Here is a 25,829-nt window from a genome sequence, read left to right as displayed (position 1 = left end):
TATTTCAGCAAGGTGAACGACTCAGCAGCTGCCCCTGGGCCTGGGAAGCCAGCAGCAGGCATTGAGGGTGGCAGGGCCAGGAGCTGTTCCTGCAGCACTGCAGCAGGGCTGAGCTGGAGGAGTGCAGCTGGCAGGCTCAGGAGAGCTGCCTCCTGCTCCTGGGAGGCAGGGGGAGTGCACAGGCACTGAGTGAGGCAGCCAAGAGCAGGTTTCCACAGCTGCCACCACAGGGGGGTGGAGCAGCACCTCCATGGGACAGGAGGTGAGCTCTGGACACTGCCAGGGCACCAGGGGCTTCAGTCCTCTCTCTGAAGAAAGCTCCCTGGAGTTCAGCTCCCTCGGGGAAGGTGAAGCACTCACTCAGAGGCCTTGCCCAGAGGAGAGAGCTTTCCAGGGCAGTGCAGGGAGTGGGCACCAGGAAAGCTCCCTTTGTACAGTGCAGAGAGCAATCCTCCTCCTCCTCCACATCCCAGTGCCTTTGGGATCTCAGAGCACACAGGCACTGCACTGCCAGCTAAGATGGAGAGGAAATGAAGGGGCAGCAGCTAAAGAGCAAGCTCCCCTCCCAGTGCCAGAGCAGTCTGCACCTGCATGGGAAATGAGGCACAACCTGCAGCTCCCCACACAGCACCACCCAGCAGCCCTGCAGAGCAGCTCTGCACTTGAGGCAGCCAGGAGGATCCCCAAGCAGCCTGCTCAGATGCAGCAGCCTTGGCCTGTGCTGGCACACAGCCCCCTGGCAGCAAGGGGCAGGGCTGGGAGAGCTGAGCAGGAAGCCCAGGGGGCTGTGTGCACAGAGGCACTGCCTTGGGCCTCACAAGCACCTCTGGAAGCAGCCTCACCTTCCCAGTGGGCAGTGCTTAGGTGACAGAAGGCTGATCTGCTGCTGCCTGGAGCCATGGCTCTGCTGCAGGAATCCAAGAGGTGAGGCAGGGTGGGTAGGAGATTTATTCAGGTGCTGTGATTTACAAGGAGCTGCTCAGGTCTGAACCAGGGAGGCAGCAAAAGAGCCTCAGCCAAGAGCTTTATGGCTTCCCAGTCACATTCACAGCCCACTGCCAGTCACTTGGGCAGCTGAAGATCAGCAGAGAGAAGGGAAGCAGAGGCCAGGTGCTGATGTTCTGCAGACAGTGCTCCAAAGGGGCTCCCCCTACAGCAGCTTCCTCTTCTCAAACTCCTGCAAAGAGGACACAGAGTCACAGATGGGCAAAGAGCAAAGGCTGCTGCAGCTCCCTGATGCTAACCCTGAGCCTGGCTCAGCAAATCTGACTGCCTGAACTACAAACCTCAACACAAAATCCATCACATGTGCAAGAGGAGGCTGCTGCCCAGGGATGGGGTTGAGGCTCTGTCCCTGGAGGCATCCAGGATCAGCCTGGCTGTGTCCCTGGGCAGCCTGCTGGAGCTGGAGCTGTCCCTGCTGCCTGCAGGGGTTGGCCAAGCTGCCCTTGGAGGCTGCCTCCCAGCCCAGTGCAGTCTGAGAGTCTGTCCTCCCACCTCACAAAGCAGCTGTGAGCAGCAGCCCTGCAGCCAGTGAGCACTCAGGCTGCAGACTCACAGCAGCCTGGGCTGCAGCAGCAGTGCTGTGGGCAGCAGCAGCAGGGCAGGGATTGTGCCCCTGGGCTCAGCACTGGGGAGGCCACAGCTTGAGGGCTGGGTTCAGCTTTGGGCTCCTCACTCCCAGAAGGACATTGAGGAGCTGGAGCAGGGCCAGAGAAGGGCACCAGAGCTGGGGAAGGGTCTGGAGAAGAGGGCTGGGGAGGAGCAGCTGAGGGAGCTGGGGGGGTTTGGTGTGGAGCAGAGGAGGCTGAGGGAGACCTCCTTGCACTCTGCAGCTCCCTGAGAGGAGGCTGCAGCCAGGGGGGTTGGGCTCTGCTCCCAGGACAAGAGGAAATGATCTCAAGTTGCCCCAGGGGAGGTTCAGGTTGGACATTAGAAGAAAATCCTTGACTGAAAGGCTTCTCCAAGCCTGCCCCAGGCTGCCCAGGCTGGTGGCTGGATGCCCATCCCTGGGGGTATCTGAGAGGCAGAGCTGTGGTGCTGAGGGCCATGGCTCAGCCCCAGCCTGGGCAGAGGCAGAGCCTGGTTGTGCTGGCTGCTCTGGGAGGGCTTTGCCAGCCCAGGCAGTGCTGGGAGTCTCTGGTTCCATAAGAGAGAGGCTGAGGGCTGAGCCCCCTCAGCAGCCCTGCAGCCCCCACTGGCCCAGCTCCAGAAGGACCTTACCCAGCCCCAATGGTGCTGTGCTGCTCTCTCTGTGCTGTGTGAGCCAAGAGGCAGCATGGCCAGGAGCTGCTGGCTGAGCCTCTCCCCCCCAGGTGGCTCTGCCCTTCCCCCCAGCAGAGCTCCCTGCGGCTGGGCCGAGCCGGGGGCGCCGCGCCGCCCACCCCGCCCCCCCCAGCGCACAGGCACCGCCCCCCAGGCTACCCACCTTGTACATGGTGCTGCCCAGCTGGGCAGGGGACATGCTGACCACCACCCCAGCGCTCTGCAGCGCTGCTATCTTCTCCTTGGCTCCCCCCTTGCCGCCGGCGATGATGGCTCCGGCGTGGCCCATGCGGCGCCCCGGCGGCGCCGTCAGCCCCGCGATGAACGACACCACCGGCTTGGCCTGGGGGCCCTGGGCAAGGACACAGCTGCCCTTACCCGGGGCAGGGACACAGCTGCCCTTACCTGGGGCAGGGAGGGGGCAGGCAGCCCCAGCTGGCAGCCCTTGGGCAGAGCAGCTGGGCAGGCGCAGCGCTCAGCCAGCTGGAAAGGTCAGAAAGCAGAGCCAAGGGGCTGAGCAGTGCAGAGGGCTGAGGACAGCCCCAGGGGGCCAGGCTGGGAGCTGGGGGAGAGGAGAAGGCTCCAGGGAGACCTCAGAGCAGCCTTCCAGTACCTGAAGGGGCTCCAGGAGAGCTGGGGAGGGACTCTGGACAAGGGCTGGGAGGGACAGGTCAAAGGGAAGCTGAAGGAGGGCAGATTGAGACTGGAGAGGAGGAAGAGATCCTTGGCACTGAGGCTGGGGAGACTCTGGCACAGGCTGCCCAGGGAGGCTGTGGCTGCCTCCTGCCTGCAGGTGTTGAGGGCCAGGCTGGATGAGGCCTGGAGCAGCCTGTGCTGGTGGGAGGTGTCCCTGCCCATGGCAGGGGGCTGGAGCTGGGTGATCTTGAAGGTCCCTTCCAAGCCAACCCCTGCTATGAATGAATACTCCAGGCAGGTCTCAGCCACCATTATCCATCAGCTCCAACCCAACCCATTCCATGAACCCCTGGATCCCTGAGCACTTCCTCTCCTGGGACCCTTCACAGGCAGAAGCAGTCAGAGCCTTTCCAGCCCCTCTCTGCAGAGCCAGCTCTGCCAGAAGCAGAAACAGCCTGATGGGCTCCAACACCTGCAGCTGCCCTGCTCTCCAGCTGGGTTTGCTCTGGTTCAAGCTGCTCACTTCAGAGCCTCACAGGATGCTCTGGGTGGGGAGGGACCTTCAGGATCAGCTGGTTCCATCCCCCCTGCCATGGGCAGGGACACCTCCCACCAGCACAGGCTGCTCAAGGCCTTCAGCTCTTCAGTGCAGGCAAGACTGAGGGGCTGGTGAGCAGAGGCTGAGCTGAGGCCCCCTTGGCCAGGCCAGAGGTGAGGCTTAGCTCCCCAGGCTGAAGGACTCACAGAGTTATTCTCTTTCAGAAAGGCTGCAGCATCCTCTTCAGCATTGCCCCCAATCTCCCCAATCAGGATGATGCCCTCAGTGTGAGGATCCTTCAGGAAGACATCCAGGCAGTCAATAAAGTTAGTTCCATTGAAGGGATCACCTCCAATCCCTGAGAAACACAAACAAAGCCCAGGCATTAAAAGCACCAAGACAGGAGCAGAGCCTGCCCCCAGGCCAGGAGCTGGCACAGCAGGGCCCAGGCCAGCCCAGCATGCAGAGTGCTCCCCAAGGGCAGGCAGAGGGGCAGCCCTCAGGCCTCTGCCCAGCTCACAGCATGGCAGACTCCTGCCCCAAACACCCAAAGCTCTGAGGGCTGCAGAGTCACCTCCCAGGCCATGAGCAAAGCTCTCCTCCCTCACACAGAGCCTCCACCAACCCCTGCCCCAGAGCCCTGCTGGGACTCAGCATCCCCAGGGAAATGCCCAGGAGTGCCCTGCCCTCTATCACCACAGGAGGGGAGGGCTTGGAAGGGAGCTCCAGGGCTCAGCCAGCCCAGCCCCTGCCAGAGCAGGGCACCCAGGGCAGGGCACCCAGGGCAGGGCACACAGAACACATCCAGGTGGGGTTGGAAAGGCTCCAGAGCAGGAGACTCCACAACCTCTCTGGGCAGCCTGCTCCAGGCTCCAGCAGCCTCACACCAGAGAAGTTTCTCCTCCTGTTGAGGTGGAACCTCCTGGCTTCCAGCTTGTCCCTGTTGGTCCTTGTCCTGTCCCTGGGCACCACCAGCCAGAGCCTGGCCCCTTCCTCCTGACCCCCAGCCCTCAGCTAGTGACAGACATTGATCAGATCCCTCTCAGCCTTCTCCTCTCCACACTACTCAGCCCCAGGGCTCTCAGTCTCTCTTCACAGCAGAGCTCTTCCACTCCCTTCAGCATCCTCACAGCCTCCCCTGCACTCTCTCCAGCATTGCAGCTGTGGTCTCAGCAGGGCAGAGCAGAGGGGCAGCAGAACCTCCCCAGCCCTGCTGGCCTCACTTTTCTTGCTGCCCCCCAGGATGCCTTTGGCTCTCTTGGCCCCAAGGGCTCCTTGCTGTCCCATGCAGAGCTTGCTGCCCACCAGCACCCCAAGGTCTTTCTCCCTGGAGCTGCTCCCCAGCAGCTCCCCCCTGCTCTGCACTGGTGCCTGCTGTGGCTCCTGCCCAGCTGCAGGACTCTGCCCTTGTCCTTACTGAACCTCAGGAGGTTCCTCTCTGCCCAGCTCTCAGCCTGCCCAGGTCTCCCTGGCTGGCAGCACAGCCTGAGGGGGTCTCAGCCACCCCTCCCAGCCTGGTGTCCTCAGCACACTGGCTGAGCCTCCACTCTGTGCCCCCATCCAGGTCATGGATGTAGATTTTGAACAAGCCTGGGGACCCCTGGGGACCACCACTGGCCACAGGCCTCCATCTGGGCTCTGCACCACTGATCACAACCCTCTGGGCTGTGCTGCTGAGCCAGTTTCCAGCCCAGCTCACAGCCCAGTCACCCACCCCACCCTGCCTGGGTTATGGATGGTGCAGAGCCAGTGCCCAGAGCCTTGCTGAAGCCAAGGAGATGATGCTCACTGCTCGCCCTGCAGCTCCCCTCTGCTGCAGGCATCAGATGAGCCAAGCAGCATTTCCCCTCAGTGCAGCCATGCTGCTGCCTACTGCTACACCTTGCCTGGGGAAATGTGTGTCCCCAGAGCCACAGGGATCTCCCTCCTGCCCACAGGGCCCACCCAGCAGCCTCCCTGCAGAGGCAGCTTGCTCCAGATGCAAGAGGCTGGGGGGAAACTTACCCACACAGAGAGACTGCCCCAGGCCCACCTGGGTTGTCTGATGAACAGCTTCATAGGTCAGGGTTCCTGATCTGGACACAATGCCTTCAGGGAAGGAAAGCAGAGAAACTTCACTCACAGAGCTCCATGGGGGACCAGCACCACCCTGACCCCAGAGCCATGCAATGGGCTGGGCTGGAAGGGACCCTCAGGATCATCCTGCTCCAGCCCCCTGCCATGGGCAGGGACACCTCCCCCCAGCACTGGCTGCTCAGGGCCTCATCCAGCCTGGCCCTCAACACCTCCAGGCTCACAATGAGCACAGTGCCAGAAACCAGCTGGAGGCAGGGGAAGGCCTTGACTGCACTGCCCAGCAGAAGGCAGCTGCTGCCCAGGGCCCTGCCACAGCACAACTCCCCAGCAGCTCCTGGCCATGCTGCCTCTTGGCTCACACAGCAGAGAGAGAGGAGCACAGCACCATTGGGGCTGGGTAAGGTCCTTCTGGAGCTGGGCCAGTGGGGGCTGCAGGGCTGCTGAGGGGGCCCAGCCCTCAGCCTCTCTCTTATGGAACCAGAGACTCCCAGCACTGCCTGGGCTGGCAAAGCCCTCCCAGAGCAGCCAGCACAACCAGGCTCTGCCTCTGCCCAGGCTGGGGCTGAGCCATGGCCCTCAGCACCACAGCTCTGCCTCTCAGACACCCCCAGGGATGGCCATTCAGCCACCAGCCTGGGCAGCCTGGGCCAGGCTTGGAGAAGCCTTTCAGTCAAGGAGTTTCTTCTAATGTCCAACCTGAACCTCCCCTGGGGCAACTTGAGATCATTTATCTCATCCTGTCCTGCTCCTGGGAGCAGAGCCCAACCCCCCTGGCTGCAGCCTCCTCTCAGGGAGCTGCAGAGAGCAAGGAGGTCTCCCTCAGCCTCCTCTCCTCCACACCAAACCCCCCCAGCTCCCTCAGCTGCTCCTCCCCAGCCCTCTTCTCCAGACCCTTCCCCAGCTCTGGTGCCCTTCTCTGGCCCTGCTCCAGCTCCTCAATGTCCTTCTGGGAGTGAGGAGCCCAAAGCTGAACCCAGCCCTCAAGCTGTGGCCTCCCCAGTGCTGAGCCCAGGGGCACAATCCCTGCCCTGCTGCTGCTGCCCACAGCACTGCTGCTGCAGCCCAGGCTGCTGGTGGCCTCCTTGCCCCCCTGGGCACCCCCTGGCTGATGCTCAGCTGGCTGCCAGTACCCTGCAGGGTGCCACTGTGAAGGGGCATTTGCTGCTGTGGCTCACTGCTGCAGCAGCCACACTCAGCACTACACCAGCCCACAGCCCCAGCTCTGAGCACAGGATGGGTGCTGGGGACAGGGCACAACCCTTGCTTGGCTTTCTGGCCACGTTCCAAGGCAAGACCCCTGTGAGCACTGCAAGAGGAGAGGGTCCCAGGAAAAGCAGGGCTCATCCTCCAGGCCCTGGAGCCCTTCCAGCTCAGCCTGGCTGTGTCCCTGGGCAGCCTGCTGGAGCTGGAGCTGTCCCTGCTGCCTGCAGGGCTTGGCCAAGCTGCCCTTGGAGGCTGCCTCCCAGCCTGGAGCAGTGTGTGGCTGTGTGAAGGGGCACAGTGAGCACAGCACATGAAGGGAGGGAAGGGTCCAGCAGCAGCCCCCAGCTCTGGTGAGTTTCCTGCACTGCTGGCCCCTGCAGATGCCTCCCAGCAAGGGCTCTGCCCTGCTGAGCCTGCCCAGGGCTGCTGCTGCTCACCAAGATCAGCTTGCCTCAGAGGAGCTGCAGGCCAAGCCCTGGGGCTATTCTTACAGCCTGCAGCCCAAAATTGCCCAAGGGCTGCTGGGATGCCTCACAGAACAGCAGGCTGGGAGCCTGGCCCCACAGGGCACAGAGTCAGGCAGGGGGCAGGGCAAAGCCACAGAGACTTTGAGTCCCTGTACCACTGGGAAGCTCTCTGGCAGTGGTGGGGCAGCAGGAGTCAGGCTTTCAGAGGTCCTTTGGCACCTCACAGGCCAGGCACCCAGAACCCAACAGCACAGCTCCCCAGGGGAGCCCTTGGAGAGATTTAGACACATCTGAACAGGGCTTTGAATCAGGAGGGAGCTCAGGCCAACATCTGGCAGCCCAAGGCAAGGCCAAAGGGCATTGGAGGCATCTGGTTGTGCACCCCCAGGGGACAGCTGGAGGAGCAACAAGAGAGGTGGCACAGACTGCAGGGGCTGGGAGGCAGCCTCCAGGGGCAGCTTGGCCAAGCCCTGCAGGCAGCAGGGACAGCTCCAGCTCCAGCAGGCTGCCCAGGGACACAGCCAGGCTGAGCTTCAGTGTCCCCAGGGACAGAGCCTCAACCCCATCCCTGGGCAGCCTGTGCCAGTGTCTCCCCAGCCTCCCTGTGCAGAGCTTCCTCCTCATGTCCAACCTAACTCTGCCCTGCTCCAGGTTCAAACCACTGCCCCTGGGCCTATCCCCACAGCCCCTTCTGAGCAGTCCCTCCCCAGCCTGCCTGCAGCTGCCCTGCAGATATTGAACTGCAGCTCTGAGGTCTCCCTGGAGCCTTCTCTTCTCCAGGCTGCACAGCCCCAGCTCTCCCAGCCTCTTTTCATGCCTCATGGTTCACAACCACAAATGGTTCTGGCCAGGTCAGTGCCCTGCTGCCCTCAATTCCACTGTCTGAGCAGTGCAAAGGGCTGCCACTGCTGCCTGCCCTGCTGGGGTTAGCATCAGAGTCACAGAACCAGAGCCACAGAATGCTGAGGGTTGGAAGGGAGCTCCAGAGCTCATCCAACCCACTGCCTGGGCAGGGCACCCAGGGCAGGGCACACAGAACACATCCAGGGGGGGTTGGAAAGGCTCCAGAGGAGACTCCACAGCCTCTCTGGGCAGCCTGCTCCAGGCTCCAGCAGCCTCACACCAGAGAAGTTGAGGTGGAATTTCCTGTGACTGAGCTCACATCCATTGCCTCTCATCCTGTCCCTGGGCATCACTGCAGAGCCTGGCCCCTGCCTCCTGCCCCCCAGCCCTCAGCTATTGATAGCCATTGATCAGATCCCTCTCAGCCTTCTCCTCTGCAGACTGAACAGCCCCAGGGCTCTCAGCCTCTCCTCCCCAGGCAGTGCTGCAGTCCCTTCAGCATCCTCATTGCCCTCCCTTGGACTCTCTCCAGCAGATCCCTGTCCCTCCTGAGCTGGGCAGCCCAGAGCTGGATGCAAGATTCCAGGGGAGGTCTCCTCAGGGCAGAGCAGAGGGGGAGGAGAACCTCCCTGGCTCTGCTGGACACACTCCTCTGCATGCCCCCCAGGACCCCCTTGGCCTTCTTGGCCCCAGGGCACATTGCTGTCCCATGCAGAACTTATTACCAACCAGGACTCCAAGGTCCTGCTCTGTGGAGCTGCTTTCCAGCAGGTCAGCCCTGGTCTGTCCTGGTGCTGCTGCTGCTCTTCCCCAGCTGCAGGACTCTACACTTGTCCTTGTGGAACTCCATCAGGTTCATCTCTGCCCAGCAGGTAGCCTGCTTCATCTTGCCTGGCAGGGGGCAGCACAGCCTGCCCAGGTGTCACTGGGGGGGCAGCACAGCCTGGCAGGGGGCAGCACAGCCTGCCCAGGTGTCACTGGGGGGGCAGCACAGCCTGGAGGGGGCAGCACAGCCTGCCCAGGTGTCTCTGGGGGGGCAGCACAGCCTGCCCAGGTGTCTCTGGGGGGGCAGCACAGCCTGGCAGGGGGCAGCACAGCCTGCCCAGGTGTCACTGGGGGGGCAGCACAGCCTGCCCAGGTGTCACTGGGGGGGCAGCACAGCCTGGAGGGGGCAGCACAGCCTGCCCAGGTGTCTCTGGGGGGGCAGCACAGCCTGCCCAGGTGTCTCTGGGGGGGCAGCACAGCCTGGCAGGGGGCAGCACAGCCTGCCCAGGTGTCTCTGGGGGGCAGCACAGCCTGGCAGGGGGCAGCACAGCCTGCCCAGGTGTCACTGGGGGGCAGCACAGCCTGCCCAGGTGTCACTGGGGGGGCAGCACAGCCTGCCCAGGTGTCACTGGGGGGGCAGCACAGCCTGCCCAGGTGTCACTGGGGGGGCAGCACAGCCTGGAGGGGGCAGCACAGCCTGCCCAGGTGTCACTGGGGGGGCAGCACAGCCTGCCCAGGTGTCACTGGGGGGGCAGCACAGCCTGCCCAGGTGTCACTGGGGGGGCAGCACAGCCTGGCAGGGGGCAGCACAGCCTGCCCAGGTGTCACTGGGGGGGCAGCACAGCCTGCCCAGGTGTCACTGGGGGGGCAGCACAGCCTGGCAGGGGGCAGCACAGCCTGCCCAGGTGTCTCTGGGGGGGCAGCACAGCCTGGCAGGGGGCAGCACAGCCTGCCCAGGTGTCACTGGGGGGGCAGCACAGCCTGCCCAGGTGTCACTGGGGGGGCAGCACAGCCTGGAGGGGGCAGCACAGCCTGCCCAGGTGTCACTGGGGGGGCAGCACAGCCTGCCCAGGTGTCACTGGGGGGGCAGCACAGCCTGGCAGGGGGCAGCACAGCCTGCCCAGGTGTCACTGGGGGGGCAGCACAGCCTGCCCAGGTGTCACTGGGGGGGCAGCACAGCCTGGCAGGGGGCAGCACAGCCTGCCCAGGTGTCTCTGGGGGGGCAGCACAGCCTGGCAGGGGGCAGCACAGCCTGCCCAGGTGTCACTGGGGGGGCAGCACAGCCTGCCCAGGTGTCACTGGGGGGGCAGCACAGCCTGGAGGGGGCAGCACAGCCTGCCCAGGTGTCACTGGGGGGGCAGCACAGCCTGCCCAGGTGTCACTGGGGGGGCAGCACAGCCTGGCAGGGGGCAGCACAGCCTGCCCAGGTGTCACTGGGGGGGCAGCACAGCCTGGCAGGGGGCCGCACAGCCTGCCCAGGTGTCACTGGGGGGGCAGCACAGCCTGGCAGGGGGCAGCACAGCCTGCCCAGGTGTCACTGGGGGGGCAGCACAGCCTGGCAGGGGGCAGCACAGCCTGCCCAGGTGTCACTGGGGGGGCAGCACAGCCTGGCAGGGGGCAGCACAGCCTGCCCAGGTGTCTCTGGGGGGGCAGCACAGCCTGGCAGGGGGGCAGCACAGCCTGCCCAGGTGTCTCTGGGGGGGCAGCACAGCCTGGCAGGGGGCAGCCACTCCTCCCAATTCTGCATCATCAGCAAAGCCACTCAGCTCACCCAGTCCAAACTGTGACCCAGCCCCACCATGGCCACCAGCCCATGGCCCCAGCTGCCATGGCCACAGGGCTCTGGAACCCCTCCAGCCACGGGGACTCCACCAGCTCCCTGGGCAGCCCCTGGCGGTCAGCTGTGGCCTGCAGGAGCGCTAATGGCACAGCTCAGCTGGAGGGCGAAGGAGAGGGAAGCTGCCTGAGGGCAGGCAGGAGGGGCCTCGGGCAGGGGAGCACTGCTGAGCCGGCCCTGCAGAGGGAGCAGAGGGCCTCAGGCACTCACCGATCCGCCCCTTCTTGTGGATGTGGCCGGGCATGATGCCGATCTTGCACTCCCCAGGCTGAGGAGAGAGCGGCAGAGGTCAGGGGGAGGGCGGCGGGGGGAGGAAAGAGGGGCGGTGGGGGGCAGGACAGGGCGGGGGTGGCAGGGAGGGCAGGGCGGGGGCAGCGGAGGGCAGGGCGGGGAGAGAGGGGCAGCGGGGGGCAGGGCAGTGGGGGGCAGCGGGGGGCAGCAGGGAGCGAGGGCAGCGGGGGGCAGGGCAGGGGCAGTGGGGAGCGAGGGCAGCGGGGGGCAGGGAGAGAGGGCAGTGGGGGGCCAGGGCAGGGAGGGCAGCGGGGGGCAGGAGGGGGCAGGGAGAGAGGGCAGCGGGGGGCAGGAGGGGATAGGGAGAGAGGGCAGCGGGGGGCAGGGAGGGAGGGCAGCGGGGGGCAGGGAGGGAGGGCAGCGGGGGGCAGGGCAGGGGCAGCGCCGGGCAGGGCAGGGGCAGGGCAGGGGCAGGGCAGGGGCAGGGAGGGCAGTGCCGGGCAGGGCAGGGGCAGCGCCGGGCAGGGGCAGGGCAGGGGCAGCAGGGGGCAGCGGGGGGCAGGGAGAGAGGGCAGGGCAGGGGCAGTGGGGGGCAGGGCAGGGGCAGGGCAGGGGCAGCAGGGGGCAGGGCAGGGGCAGCGCCGGGCAGGGCAGGGGCAGGGCAGGGGCAGGGCAGGGGCAGGGCCGGGCAGGGGCAGGGCAGGGGCAGCGGGGGGCAGGGCAGGGGCAGCGGGGGGCAGGGCAGGGGCAGCGGGGGGCAGGGCAGGGGCAAGGCAGGGGCAGGGCAGGGGCAAGGCAGGGGCAGGGCAGGGGCAAGGCAGGGGCAGGGCAGGGGCAGCGCCGGGGCAGGGCAGGGGCAGGGCAGGGGCAGCGGGGGGCAGGGCAGGGGCAGGGCAGGGGCAGCGCCGGGCAGGGCAGGGGCAGGGCAGGGGCAGCGGGGGGCGGGGCAGGGCAGGGGCAGGGCAGGGGCAGCGCCGGGGCTCGGGGCCGGCAGCGGCCCCCAGGCACTTACGTTGATGAGGCCGGGGCAGTTGGGGCCCACCAGGCGAGTCTTGCCCTGGCGCAGCAGGCGGTGCTTGAGCCGCACCATGTCCTGCTGCGGGATGCCCTCGGTGATGCACACCACCAGCGCCACCTCCGCCTCGATGGCCTCGCCGATGGCCGCGGCCGCGAAGGGCGGCGGCACGTAGATCACCGAGGCCGAGGCGCCGGTCTGCTCCTTGGCCTGCGGGGGCAGCGCAGCGCGGGGCTCAGGCAGGGACACAAAGCCCGGCTCCAGCTCCAGCCCTGCCAGGGGCAGGGAGCCCTCCCCCCAGCACAGCCTGCTCAGGGCCTCATCCAGCCTGGCCCTCAACACCTGCAGGCAGGAGGCAGCCACAGCCTCCCTGGGCAGCCTGTGCCAGAGTCTCCCCAGCCCCACTGCCAACAATTTCCTCCTCACCTCCAGTGCCCATCTGCCCTCCTCAAGCTTCCACACACTCCCTATCCTCCCGGCACTCCCAGCCTGCCTGCAGCTGCCCTGCAGATACTGAACTGCAGCTCTGAGGGCTCCCTGGAGCCTTCTCTTCTCCAGGCTGCACAGCCCCAGCTCTCCCAGCCTGTCCCCACAGGGGAGGTTCTGCAGCCTCTGATCATCCTGGTGGCCTCCTTTGGACCCACTCCAACATTTCCAGGTCCTTCTTGTGCTGGGGGCCCCAGAACTGGAGGCAGTGCTGCAGGAGGGAGATCTGACACAGGCATTAATGAGCCAATGGCTCTGCCTTCATCCACTGCCATCAGAGGAAGCGTTTGAGTCACCGAAGCTGGGACACACAGCATCTAAGGAGCTGAGAAGCAAGCACTGCCTGGCAGGGGTCTGCCCCATGAACATCATCACTGCCCTCAGACAGCCTGCAACAGCTCTGCTGTGAGGAGAGGCTGAGAGCCCTGGGGCTGAGTACTGTGGAGAGGAGAAGGCTGAGAGGGATCTGATCAATGTCTGTCAATAGCTGAGGGCTGGAGGCCAGGAGGAAGGGGCCAGGCTCTGGCTGGTGGTGCCCAGGGACAGGACAAGGACCAACAGGGACAAGCTGGAAGCCAGGAGGTTCCACCTCAACAGGAGGAGAAACTTCTCTGGTGTGAGGCTGCTGGAGTCTGGAGCAGGCTGCCCAGAGAGGTTGTGGAGTCTCCTCTGGAGCCTTTCCAGCCCCCCCTGGATGTGTTCTGTGTGCCCTGCCCTGGGTGCCCCTGCTCTGGCAGGGGTTGGGCTGGGTGAGCTCTGGAGGTCCCTTCCTCCCCTAACCTTCTGTGATGCTCTCATAACAGGCTGCTAAAACCTCACCATCCACACACCAGAGACCAGCAGAAACCAGCTGCAGGCACAAAGTGCACCCAGGCTCTGAACTGACAGGGGAAGCCAAACTCATGCTTGATCCCCCTGAGAGAATCACAGAGTGCCAGGGGCTGGAAGGGACCTCCAAGGCTCATCCAGGCCAACCCCCTGCCAGAGCAGGGCACCCAGGGCAGGGCACACAGGAACACATCCAGGCAGGTTTGAATATCTCCACAACCCCCCTGGGCAGCCTGCTCCAGGCCTCTGTCACCTCACAGGGAAAAATTCTTCCTCCTGTTCCCAAGGCACTTCCTCTGCCTCAGCTTCCACCACTGCCCCTTGTGCTGGCATTGGGCATCCCCCAGCAGAGCCTGGCTCCAGCCTCTGGGCACTCACCCTGCACAGCTTTAGCAGCAGCAAGGAGCTCACCTCTCAGGCTGCTCCTCTCCAAGCTCCAGAGCCCTCAGCTCCCTCAGGCTCTCCTCATCAGGAAGATCTTCCACTGCCTGCAGCAGCTCTGTGGCTCTGTGCTGGACTCTCTCAGGCAGTTCCCTGAGGTCCTTCTTGAGCTGAGGGCCCCAGAACTGGACACAAGATTCCAGCTGTGGCCTCCCCAGGGCAGAGTAGAGGGGGAGGAGAACCTCTCTGACCTGCTCACCACAGCCCTTCTAATCCACCCCAGGATGCCCTTGGCCTTCTTGGCCACCACAGCACATTGCTGGCTCATGGTCAACCTCCCACCCACCAGGACCCCCAGGTCCCTTTCCCCTTCCCTGCTCTCCAGCAGCTCAGTCCCCAGCTGGTACCTGGGGAGCTGCCTCTTTCCTCAGGCTCCATTCCACTCCATGCACAGGGAGAGCTCAAACCCTGCTCTCCTCAGGCCTGAGCAGTGAACTAAGGACCCCCTCAGCAGCAGGAAGCTGCCTGCCCTCTGCTCACAGCTGCAGATTACCTCCTTCACAGTGTTAAAGACAGGCAGGCCCAGGTGAGTCTGTCCCCCTTTGCCTGGAGAGGTTCCTCCAACTAGGTTGGTGCCATAGTCCAGTGCCTGCTGGCTGTGGAAGGTGCCCTGTGAGACAGGAAAGAAGTGAAGTTAGAAGGCATGTGGCAGCAGATCCAAGGGACCCAACAAGCTGAGGTTACCTTCAAGGCTGAAGGTAACTCCTGGCCCTTGACTGGAGTGAGCAGGGAGGCTGTCACCAGACACACACAAGGTGGCTGAAGTGCACCCAGACGGTGCCAGGCTCTAACTGGTGACTCAGAGCCCTGGGCTCACACACTGCAGGGAGCTGTGCCTGCTGCAGACACAGCAGGGCACATCTGGTCCTCCACATCAACGCTGGAGGAGGGCAAACACTACAAAGGAACAGCAGCAACTGGCTTCTGACCCATGGGCAGCTGAGAGTCTCAGCAAGAGGAGACCTCCATGGCTGCAAGGGGAGCAGAGACTGTGAGGAAGCTGTGAGATAGCCCCAAACAAAGCCAGACATTCAATGCAGAGGCACTGGTGCCCAAAGGCACTGGGGACTGACAGGGAAACTCCCTGAGGGGGGCTGGAGGCCTGGAGCAGCCTGCCCAGAGAGCTTGAGGAGTCTCCTGCTCTGGAGAGCTTCAAACCCTACCTGGATATGCTCCTGGGTGCCCTGCCCTGGGTGCCCTGCCCTGGGTGCCCTGCCCTGGGTGCCCTGCCCTGGCAGGGGTTGGGCTGGGTGGGCTCTGGAGCTCCCTTCCAGCCCCTAACCTTCTGTGATTCAAACCCCACTGGACACTGGGCTCCTGGGCAAGCTGCTGTGGGTGTGCTGCTGTGGCACAGCTCTGCCACTGCCCTGTGCTCAGCACTGCTCAGGCCACACCTGGAGTCCTGTGTCTGGTTCTGGGCACATGAGGTTAGGAAAGAGGTTGAGCTGCTGGAAGGTGTCCAGAGAAGGGCAACAAAGCTGGGGAGGGGTCTGGGGCACAGCCCTGTGAGGAGAGGCTGAGGGAGCTGGGGTTGCTTAGCCTGCAGAAGAGGAGGCTCAGGGGAGACCTCATTGCTCTCTGCAACTCCCTGAAGGGAGGTTGTAGCCAGGTGGGGGTTGGGCTCTTCTCTCTAGCAAGCAGCACCAGAACAAGAGGACACAGTCTCAGGCTGTGCCAGGGGAGGTTTAGGCTGGTGGTGAGGAAGAAATTCTTCCCAGCAAGAGAGATTGGCCACTGGAATGTGCTGCCCAGGGAGGTGGTGGAGTCCCCATCCCTGGAGGTGTTCAGGAAAGCCTTGGCTGTGGCACTTGGAGCCAGGGTTTAGCTGTCAGGAGGTGTAAGGCATTAGGTCATAGGTTGGACTTGAGGAGCTCTGAGGTCTTCTCCAAGCTGGCTGATTCTATGATTCTCTGACTGGAGCATCTGCAGAGGCCCCTTCCAGCCCCACCCTGCTGGGATTTGGGATGCAGTAAAAAAGTTTAAGGCCAAAATGAAGCCCAAAACTTCAGGGTAATCTCAGGCAGATGAGTGCAGCACCAGTGGCAAGGGAGGGAAAAGCCAAGCTACAGCTGCTGTTGGAATGCAAGGGCAGCAGAAGGCTGTTGGACCACAGCAAGAAGTTTCAGTGCTGAAGGGACCTTCCTGAGCATGAACTCCACAAAGCCAGCAGAGAGTCCTCCTATATTCATGGGCTGGCTTGGAAGGGAGCTTCAAGATCATTCTGCTCCAACCCCCTGCCATGGGCAGGGACCCCTCCCACCAGCACAGGCTGCTCAAGGCCTCACCCAGCCTGGCCTTCAACACCTCCAGCCTAAACCTCCCCTGGCACAGCTTGAGACTGTGTCCTCTTGTTCTGCTGCTGGCTGCCTGGGAGAAAAAAAACCAACCTCTGCCTGTCTACAACCTCCCTGCAGGGAGTTGGAGAGAGCAAGAAGGTCTGCCCTGAGCCTCCTCTTCTGCAGGCTAAGCAACCCCAGCTCCCTCAGCCTCTCCTCCCAGGGCTGTGCTCCAGACCCCTCCCCAGCTTTGTTGCCCTTCTCTGGACACCTTCCAGCAGCTCAACCTCTTTCCCAACCTGAGGAGCCCAGAGCTGGACACAGGGCTCCAGGTGTGGCCTCTCTCATCAACAGCTACTTATGGCACAGTGTTTGAAGTAACTGAACCATCTCAGAGGTCAGAGGCCCACTTGGAGCAGGAAGGGACACACAACCAGAGCACATCAGCACCAGCCTCCAGTTCTCCCTTTGGTGCTGGGCAGGGAGCTAGTCAGTGGCCAACAAGTGCTGTTTGTGAGCCACCAGTGCAAGCATGGGACAAGGAAGCTCAGGTCTTGCTGTTCTCCTTTGTAGCCTTGGGCAGGTGGCTTCCCAGCTCTGAGCCACTGACCTCCTTTGTGAATGGAGCACATCATTGTCATCACAGAGTAAGGGGTTTGGGTTGGAAGGGACCCTCAAGATCAGCCAGCTCCAACCCCTGCCATGGGCAGGGACCCCTCCCACCAGCCCAGGCTGCTCCAGGCCTCATCCAGCCTGGCCTGGAACCCCTCCAGGGAGGGGGCAGCCACAGCCTCCCTGGGCAGCCTGCTCCAGGGCCTCCCCAGCCTCACTCTGTGTCATTTTGCCTTCCTGCAGCTAAAGGGTGGTGGTGCAGCAGCAGTTCCCACACCTACCTGCTTGCCTGTGAAGCCCTGGCAGATGACCTTGGTGTCTTTGGTGACATAGAGGTTTTTCCTGGAGGCCAGGTAGGAGCAGTGCTGGACCCCACTCTGCTGCACTGCACAAAGAGGAGAGCACAGACCATTAGCCACAGAGTGGGAGGGCTTCCAAGGGACCTCTGGGGATCACCCAGTGCAACCCCCCTGCCAAGGCAGCTTCACCTAGAGCTGGTCACACAGGAAGGTGGCCAGGAGGGCTCTGAAAGTCTCAGAGATGGGAGACTCTGCTCCCTCTGCCCAGCCTGCTGCAGGCTCTGTCACCCTTCAGTTAAAGAAGTTCCTGCTCATCTTTAGGTGGAAATCCTCAGGTTGAGTTGGTGCCCATCACCTGGCACTGGGCACCCCTGAACAAGGCCTGGTCCCACCCTCCTGACACCCACCCCTGAGCATTGCTCAGCACTGAGGAGCAGATGTTGGTCAGTTAGAGGGCAGGAGGGCTCTGCAGAGGGACCTTGCCAGGCTGCACAGAGGCCAACAGGATGGCACTCAACAAGTCCAAGTGCCAGGGGCTGCACTTTGGCCACAACAACCCCAGGCAGTGCTACAGGCTGGGGGCAGAGTGGCTGAAAGCAGCCAGGCAGAGAGGGACCTGGGGGTGCTGATTGACAGCTGCCTGAACATGAGCCAGCAGTGTGCCCAGGAGGCCAAGAGGGCCAATGGCATCCAGGCCTGCATCAGGAACAGTGTGGCCAGCAGGAGCAGGGAAGTCATTGTGCCCTGTGCTCAGCACTGGTTAGGCCACACCTTGAGTCCTGTGCCCAGTTCTGGGCCCCTCAGGTTAGGAAAGAGGTTGAGCTGCTGGAAGGTGTCCAGAGAAGGGCAACAAAGCTGGGGAGGGGTCTGGAGCACAGCCCTGTGAGGAGAGGCTGAGGGAGCTGGGGTTGCTTAGCCTGGAGAAGAGGAGGCTCAGGGGAGACCTTCTTGCTCTCTCCAACTCCCTGAAGGGAGGTTGTAGCCAGGAGGGGGTTGGTCTCTTCTGCCAGGCAAGCAGCACCAGAACAAGAGGACACAGTCTCAAGCTGTGCCAGGGGAGGTTTAGGCTGGAGGTGAGGAGAAAGTTCTTCCCAGAGAGAGTTGTTAGCCATTGGGATGTGCTGCCCAGGGAGGTGGTGGAGTCCCCATCCCTGGAGGTGTTCCAGAGGGGATTGGATGTGGCACTTGGAGCCATGGTTTAGTCATGAGGTCTGTGGTGACAGGCTGGACTTGATGATCCTTGAGGTCTCTTCCAACCTTGGTGATTCTGTGGGATCCCCTCTCAGCCTTCTCCTCTCCAGGCTAAAAGGCCCCAAGATGCTTTTGAAAAGAAAACTCTGAACAACCTCTGCCAGCTCTGAAGGTTTCCTCAGCCCTAGAAGAGTGCAGGTCTGTGAAGAGCAGGGCCAGAGCAGGGCCAGGAGGAGGAGCAGAGGGCTGGAGCTGCTCTGCTGTGAGCACAGACTGAGGGAGTTGGGGTTGTGCAGGCTGGAGAGGAGAAGGCTCCCAGGAGACCTCATTGTGGCCTTCCAGGATCTGCAGGGGGCTCCAAGAAAGCTGGGGAGGGACTTCTGAGGGTGTCAGGGAGGGATAGGACTGGGGGGGATGGAGCAAAACTAGAAGTGGGGAGATTGAGATTGGCTGTGAGGAAGAAGTTGTTGCCCATGAGGGTGGTGAGAGCCTGGCACAGGCTGCCCAGGGAGGTGGTGGAAGCCTCCTGCCTGGAGGTGTTTGCAGCCAGGCTGGAGGTGGCTGTGAGCTACCTGCTTCTATGAAGAGTCTCTTTTACCTGGCACCACAGGGGGTGCCAGAGGGTGAAAGCCAGCCCTGAGAGGGGCAGGAGATGCTCACTCTTGTGCAGTGCCTGTAACAGTGACCAAGGAGCAGCAGCCAGGCCTGGGCTTCCAGAAGTGTGGAAGCAGGGTTTGGGAGGCCTCTGATGGCTCTGCCAGGGGGAAGAGCAAACAGGCAGCACTAAACTCACTCAAATCCAAGCTTGGCAGATACTGTCTGTGCTCCAGCTCTGACAAGCCTGCCTGAGGAGAGGGCCCTTCATCTTCATCATCATCAAACAGCAGCCACCTACTTCAATCCTGCTGCCATGGGCAGGGACACCTCCCACAGGGTACTGCTGGAGACATTCCCATTGCACCCCAGGAGCACAGCCAGGCCTGGCCTCAGCTCCCAGGGGCAGCAGTGGAGTCCCCTGCATGGGACAGGCTGCAGGCTCAGCTTGCCAGGGTGCTGGGCCAGCTCATCTCAGCTGCACCACCACCTGCAAAGCTTGGGGCAGAGGAGCCTGGGGTCCCCTCCAGCCTGGCACTCTGGGCTGTGATCTGAAAGAGCTCTCTCCCAGACTGATGAAGTTGAAGCACAGTAAAGCAGCTCAGTGAACCAAGAGGCCCTGCAGGTCACTCACACATTCTCCTCAGCACTCATCAACCACTGGTCATAAGCCAACAAACTGCCCTGCCCCAGCTCCCCTCTCTGAGAAATGGTTCCTGAGCTTTCCTGAGCCTGCCCTGCTCAGCCCCCACCTGCAGCACTGCCTCCAGCTCTGGGCCCCAGCACAGGGAGTGGATTCTGCCCCTCTGCCCTGCCCTGCTCAGCCCCCAGCTGCAGCACTGCCTCCAGCTCTGGGGCCCCAGCACAGGGAGGGGATTCTGCCTCTCTGCTCTGCTCTGCTCAGCCCCCACCTGCAGCACTGCCTCCAGCTCTGGGGCCCCAGCACAGGGAGGGGATTCTGCCCCTCTGCCCTGCCCTGCTCAGCCCCCAGCTGCAGCACTGCCTCCAGCTCTGGGCCCCAGCACAGGGAGGGGATTCTGCCCCTCTGCTCTGCTCTGCTCAGCCCCCAGCTGCAGCACTGCCTCCAGCTCTGGGCCCCAGCACAGGGAGGGGATTCTGCCTCTCTGCTCTGCCCTGCTCAGCCCCCACCTGCAGCACTGCCTCCAGCTCTGGCCCCCAGCACAGGGAGGGGATTCTGCCCCTCTGCTCTGCTCTGCTCAGCCCCCAGCTGCAGCACTGCCTCCAGCTCTGGCCCCCAGCACAGGGAGGGGATTCTGCCCCTCTGCTCTGCTCTGCTCAGCCCCCAGCTGCAGCACTGCCTCCAGCTCTGGCCCCCAGCACAGGGAGGGGATTCTGCCCCTCTGCTCTGCTCTGCTCAGCCCCCACCTGCAGCACTGCCTCCAGCTCTGGGGCCCCAGCACAGGGAGGGGATTCTGCCCCTCTGCCCTGCCCTGCTCAGCCCCCACCTGCAGCACTGCCTCCAGCTCTGGGGGCCCAGCACAGGGAGGACCTGGAGCTGCTGGAGAGGCTCCAGAGGAGGCCACCAAGGTGAGCAGAGGCTGCAGAACCTCCCCTGTGGGGCCAGGCTGGGAGAGCTGGGGCTGTTCAGCCTGAAGAGAAGGCTCCAGGCAGACCTCAGAGCAGCTTCCAGTAGCTGAAGGGCTGCAGGAGAGCTGGGGAGGCTTTACAAAGGCTGGCAGTGCCAGGCCAAGGCACAATGGCTTCAAACTGGAAGCAGCTGGATTGAGATGAGACATGAGGAGGAAACCCTTCCCCATGAGGGTGGTGAGGCACTGGAACAGGCTGCCCTGAGGAGCTGTGGAGGCTGCAAGCCTGGCAGTGTTGAAAGGCAGGCTGGGTGAGGCCTTGAGCAGCCCCATCTAAGAGGAGGTGTCCTTGCCACAGCAGGGGGGTAGGAACTGGATGGTCTGTAAGGTCCTTCCAACCCAAACCACTGCAGGATCCCCCCCAGCAGCCTGCTGGCACCACAGCCCCCACACTGTGAGCCTGGATTGCTACTGCTGCTGCAGCTCCTTGCCAGGGGCACTCACAGCACTCACTGCAATCTCTCCATCCAAGCTCTCCAAAGCCTTCCCACACAGCAGGAAGGTTACAGCCCTGCAGCCACAGCTCTGCCTGCACAGCCCAAGCACAGGCTCCTGCCTCTGCCCACACACAGTGCCCTGAGCTGCCCTCTGGGGAGGCACTTCCCAGGCAGGGCCACACTGCAGAGGGCTCCACAGCTTCCTGCAGGGCACCAACAAGGCCTTGCACCTCCTCTGCCACACAGCAAGCTGCAAGCTCAGGAGCTGAGGCTGCCAAGGGAAGCTTCCCACTGACAGCACACCCAAGGCCCAGGCCTCAGCAGCCTGTGAGCCTCTGGAGAGCACCAAAGAGAGCCAAGAAAGGTTTCCAGGGAAAGGAGATCTCACCTTGCAGCAGCTGCTCTAAAAGCCTTCATGAGCAGGTAGAGAGTCACAGAATGGTTTGGGTGGGAAAGGACCTTTCAAGGGCAGCTAACCCAACACCCTGCAGCCTGCAGCCAGAGCTCAGAGCCCCCAGCAACCTCAGCTGGTTCCAGGGATGGGGCAGCTCCTGCCTCTGGGCAGCCTGGGCCAGGGTCTCACCATTCTCATCACAAAAGTAACTGTTCCTTCTAGCACAGGAGGGGCTGGGCTGGAAGGGAGCTCCAAAGGGCATCCAGTCCAACCCCCTGCACTCAGCAGGGACATCCTCCACTGGAGCAGGCTGCCCACAGCCCTGCCCAGCCTCACCTGGAATAGCTCCAGGGCTGGAGCCTCAACCACCTCCCTGGGCAACCTGCTGCAGTGTTCCAGCAGCCTCCTGGGGCAGAGCTTGTTCCTCACATCCAAGCTCAGTCTGGTTAGCACTGTGGGGCTTCTGGCAGAGGTGGCTCTGGAGAGAGGTGCTTGGAAGGCTTTGATTGCTTCTGGCTTGTGAGGAGCTCCAGGAGAGAAAGTGCTCAGGGATTCATGGAATGGGTTGGGTTGGAAAGGACCTTCAAGATCATCCAGCTCCAGCCCCCTGCCATGGGCAGGGACACCTCCCACCAGCACAGGCTGCTCCAGGCCTCATCCAGCTGGCCCTGAACCCCTCTAGGCAGGGGGAATCCACAACCTCCCTGGGCAAGCAGTTCCAGAGTGCCCCCACACTTCCTGCCAGTGGGCTAGAATGCCTTTCACCCTTACTGCAAAGGGTTGCAGCAGAGGCTGAAGCATTCCCTGCACACACACAAATCCACACTGCAGAGAACACAACAGGGAACAGGAAACCAAAAGGCACTTGGCTCTTCATGGGGGGCTTCAGAACAGCACACAGAGACACCTGCAGACTGAAGGGTTAGGGTCACAGTGCTCCTGCTCACCACAGGACAACACAACACCACTGGGACCCCTGGGGTCTCAGCTGTCTCAAACCAAACCACCCCTGGGGTCTCAGCTGTCTCTGGCCCAAACACCACTCTAAGTGACAGATCCAACTCTATCAGCTTCCTCTGGGCCTTGTGGAGTTTCCTTTCCGGGGCTGCACTGGGGAGCACAACTTTCCTGGGTGCTCACAGCCGTGCCTGACCACCCCCCGTGCCTAACCTCTTCCTGACTTTGACACAGCCTCCCATGCAGCCGCGTGTGCCCTCTGCCCTGCCCCGTGCCCCGGAGCACAGCCTGCCTCCTGTCCCCCGCACCTCCCGCTTCGGACGAGGAGCAGCTGAGCCCTCCTCGGCCTTCCGCACCGAGCCTGAGCAGCCCAGCGCCGCCCGCAGCCCTTGCTGGGGCTGCTCAGCCTGCGGAAGAGAAGGCTCCGGGGAGACCTAATAACAACCTTCTCGTACGAGCAGAGGGCCCGCAGGAAGGCTGCAGAGAGCCCCTGCTAAGGCGGGCAGGGGCAGGGGCAGGGGCAGGGGCAGGGGCAGGGGCAGGGGCAGGGGCAGGGGCACGGGCAGGGGCAGGGGCAGGGGCACGGGCAGGGGCAGGGGCAGGGGCACGGGCACGGGCAGGGGCAGGGGCACGGGCAGGGGCAGGGGCAGGCCCAGGGGACGGGGCACGGGCAGGGGCACGGGCAGGGGCAGGGGCACGGGCAGGGGCACGGGCAGGGGCACGGGCAGGGGCACGGGCACGGGCAGGGGCAGGGGCACGGGCAGGGGCAGGGGCACCGGCGCCAGGCTGCCCCCTCCTGTCCGCGCAGCAGAGCCGCTCCCAGCCCCTGATGGCCTCCGTGCCCTCCTCCGGAGCTGCTCCCTGCAGCTCGCAGCACCCCCGCGCCCCGAGGCCCGCTGCCGGCCGGGACAGGCCCTGGGGTGACCTTGCCCCGCCGCGGGCGATCGGAGCCGCCGGCGGCCGGCTCCCCCGGCAGCCCCCGCGGCCTAGCCGCCTAGGGGCGGCTCGGTACTCACGGCGCAGGAAGCGGCCCAGGAGGCGGGCGGCGGCGCGGCCGCACCGAGACATCGTCCCCGCGGCAATGGCAGCGGCCGGGCAGCCTGCGCGGCGCCTGAGCAGCACTGCGCGGCCCTGAGCGCTGCGCACCGGCACGGCCAGGGCAGCCCGAGCCGCAGGACCCCTCCTGCCCGCGGCAGCCAATCAAAACCGAGCATGCCGGGAGCGGCCGGCGCCGCGGTGCATTGTGGGGGCGGTAGTGTGGCGGGGAGGAGGCAGGGCAGGGGCAGGGCACGGGCAGGGCAGGGGCAGGACACGGGCAGGGCAGGGGAAGAGCAAGGGCAGGGCTGGGGAAGAGCAAGGGCAGGGCTGGGCCAGCGTTGGGCCAGAGCTGGGGCAGAGCTGGGGCAGGGCAGGGACAGTGCTGGGGCAAGGCTGGGGAGGAGCAGGGGCAGGGCAGGGGCAAGGCTGGGGCAGGGCTGGGGAGGAGCAGGGGCAGGGCAGGGGCAAGGCTGGGGCAAGGCTGGGGCAGGGCTGGGGCGGGGCTGGGGCAGGGCAGGGGTGGGTCTGGGGCTGGGCAGGGACGGGTCTGGGGCAGGGCTGGGACAGGGCTGGGCAGAGCTGCTCTGTGCCAGGGCAGGGCTGGGACTCCTTCATTCCCTGTGTGCCTTGGCAAGGCCTTCCCGAGGCTCAGCTCCATGCTCTTGGTGGAGGCAATGGTGCAGGGCAGCTGACCCTGGCTCCCCATGGCCACTTGGCCTTGTTTGAATCCCCCCAGGCCGCTCTGAGGCTGTGCTCTGTGCTTTCTGTGCCCCCTGCAGTGATTCCTCACAGCACTGTGTGCCTGCTGAACTGCAGGGGCCATTTGCTCAGGAGAGACAATGGACCCCAAGGAAAGCTCAGCTCCCATGTTGTGGCAAACCTTCCCCAGAGCACCAGTCAGGGAGAGTGGCTCCAGCAGAGGCATCTCCAGAGCAAACAGAAGCTGTGTTTGTGCCTGGGGCTTGGAGGGAGGGTAGGGAAAAGCAGGGGGAGGCTGGAGGTCAGCTCCTGCTGCAGAAATGTGCAATGCTTGCAGCCACAGGCACACTGACCTTAGATCAGTGCCACAGGGAGCCACTGAGCTCTGCATGAGGCTTCCCACAAGGGGGGTTAAATCCCTTAGCTTCTCCAGGTGAGCTTCAGCCCGAGCTCACTTCATCCCCTGCACCCCCAGCTGCCTTCAGAACCACCTGAGTGCAGGTTTGGGTCTGTGGGCAGGGACAATGTGCAATCACTCAGTGAAGAGCTTTCTCCTCACCTCCAGCCTGAACCTCCCCTGCCACAGCTTGAGACTGTGTCCTCTTGTTCTGGTGCTGGGTGCCTGGGAGAAGAGACCAACCCCCACCTGGCTACAACCTCCCTGCAGGGAGTTGGAGAGAGCAAGGTCTCCCCTGAGCCTCCTCTTCTGCAGGCTAAGCAACCCCAGCTCCCTCAGCCTCTCCTCACAGGGCTGTGCTCCAGACCCCTCCCCAGCCTTGTTGCCCTTCTCTGGACACATTCAAGTCTCTCAATGTCCTTCTTAAACTGAGGGGCCCAGAACTGGACACAGGACTCAAGGTGTGGCCTAACCAGTGCTGAGCACAGGGCACAATGACCTCCCTGCTCCTGCTGGCCACACTATTGCTGATGCAGGCCAGGATGCCATTGGCCTTCTTGGCCACCTGGGCACACTGCTGGCTCATGTTCAGCAGCTGTCAATCAGCACCCCCAGGTCCCTCTCTGTTTGGCAGCTCTCAGCCACTCTGCCCCCAGCCTGTAGCTCTGCCTGGGGTTGCTGTGGCCAAAGTGCAGCCCCTGGCACTTGGACTTGTTGAATGCCATCCTGTTGGCCTCTGCCCATCTGTCCAGTGGGTTGAGGTCCCTCTGCAGAGCCCTTCTGCCCTCTAACTGACCAACATCTGCCCCCAGCTTGCTGTCATCTGCAAACTTGCTGATGACTGACTCAATGCCCTCATCCAGATCCTCAATGAAGATGTTAAAGAGGAGGGGGCCCAGCACTGATCCCTGGGGCACACCCCTGGTGCCTGGCTGCCAGCTGGCTGTGGCACCATTCACCACCACTCTCTGGGCTCAGCCTCCAGCCAGTTCCTAACCCAGCTCAGAGAGCTGCTGTCCCAGCCAGGGGCTGACAGCTTGGCCAGGAGTTTGCTGTGGGGGACGGTGTCAAAGGTCTTGCTGCAGTCCAGGCAGACCACATCCACAGCCTGCCCCACATCCACCAGGCAGTCACCTGGGCACAGAAGGAGATCAGGTTGGAGAGGCAGGACCTGCCCTTCCTGAATCCCTGCTGGCTGGGCCTGAGCCCTTGGCCATCCTTCAGGTGCAGTTATTGCCCCCAGGATAATCTGCTCCATCACTTTCCCTGGCACTGAGGTCAGGCTGCCAGGCCTGGAGTTTCCAGGTTCCTCCATCCGACCCTTCTTGTGGATGGGGACCACCTTGGCCAGTTTCAGTCACCTGGGACCTCTCCAGGGAGCCAGGACTGGAGGAAAGTGATGGAGAGCGGCTTGGCAGCTCATCTGCCAGCTCTCTCAGCACCCTAGGATGGATCCCATCCGGTCCCATGGACTTGTGAGTGTCCAAGTGGCTCAGCAGGTCCCCAACTAATTCCTCATGGATTTCCAGGGCACTACACTGCTCCCCAACCCTATCACCCAGCTCAGGAGCCACTGGTCCTGAACTCCTGCCTTGCTGTTAGACATTGAGGCAAAGAAGGTGTTCAGGACCTCAGCCTTTGCCTTGTCTTCAGTCACAGTGTTCCCCTCCAGGTCCAACAAGGAGTGCAGGTTCCTC

At 63.5% G+C, this 25,829-nt stretch overlaps 1 protein-coding gene across 1 annotated transcript; it reads right to left on the bottom strand.

Annotated features, from left to right (window-relative positions):
• Nucleotides 1-921: 921 nt before the first annotated feature.
• On the bottom strand, nucleotides 922-23,080 carry SUCLG1 (succinate-CoA ligase GDP/ADP-forming subunit alpha). Its single transcript, XM_054172189.1, has 9 exons — nucleotides 23,015-23,080; nucleotides 16,801-16,904; nucleotides 14,125-14,241; nucleotides 11,874-12,086; nucleotides 10,841-10,898; nucleotides 5,444-5,527; nucleotides 3,646-3,797; nucleotides 2,429-2,617; nucleotides 922-1,177 (listed from the first exon to the last, which is right to left on the bottom strand). The coding sequence occupies exons 1-9, from the start codon at nucleotides 23,064-23,066 to the stop codon at nucleotides 1,151-1,153; spliced, it is 996 nt and encodes a 331-aa protein (XP_054028164.1). The 5' UTR covers nucleotides 23,067-23,080; the 3' UTR covers nucleotides 922-1,150.
• Nucleotides 23,081-25,829: the final 2,749 nt, after the last annotated feature.

This window comes from Dryobates pubescens, chromosome 23 (assembly GCF_014839835.1).
Source record: "Dryobates pubescens isolate bDryPub1 chromosome 23, bDryPub1.pri, whole genome shotgun sequence".
Taxonomy (NCBI): Eukaryota; Metazoa; Chordata; class Aves; order Piciformes; family Picidae; genus Dryobates; species Dryobates pubescens.
This window is presented reverse-complemented; position numbering and strand designations above follow the sequence as displayed.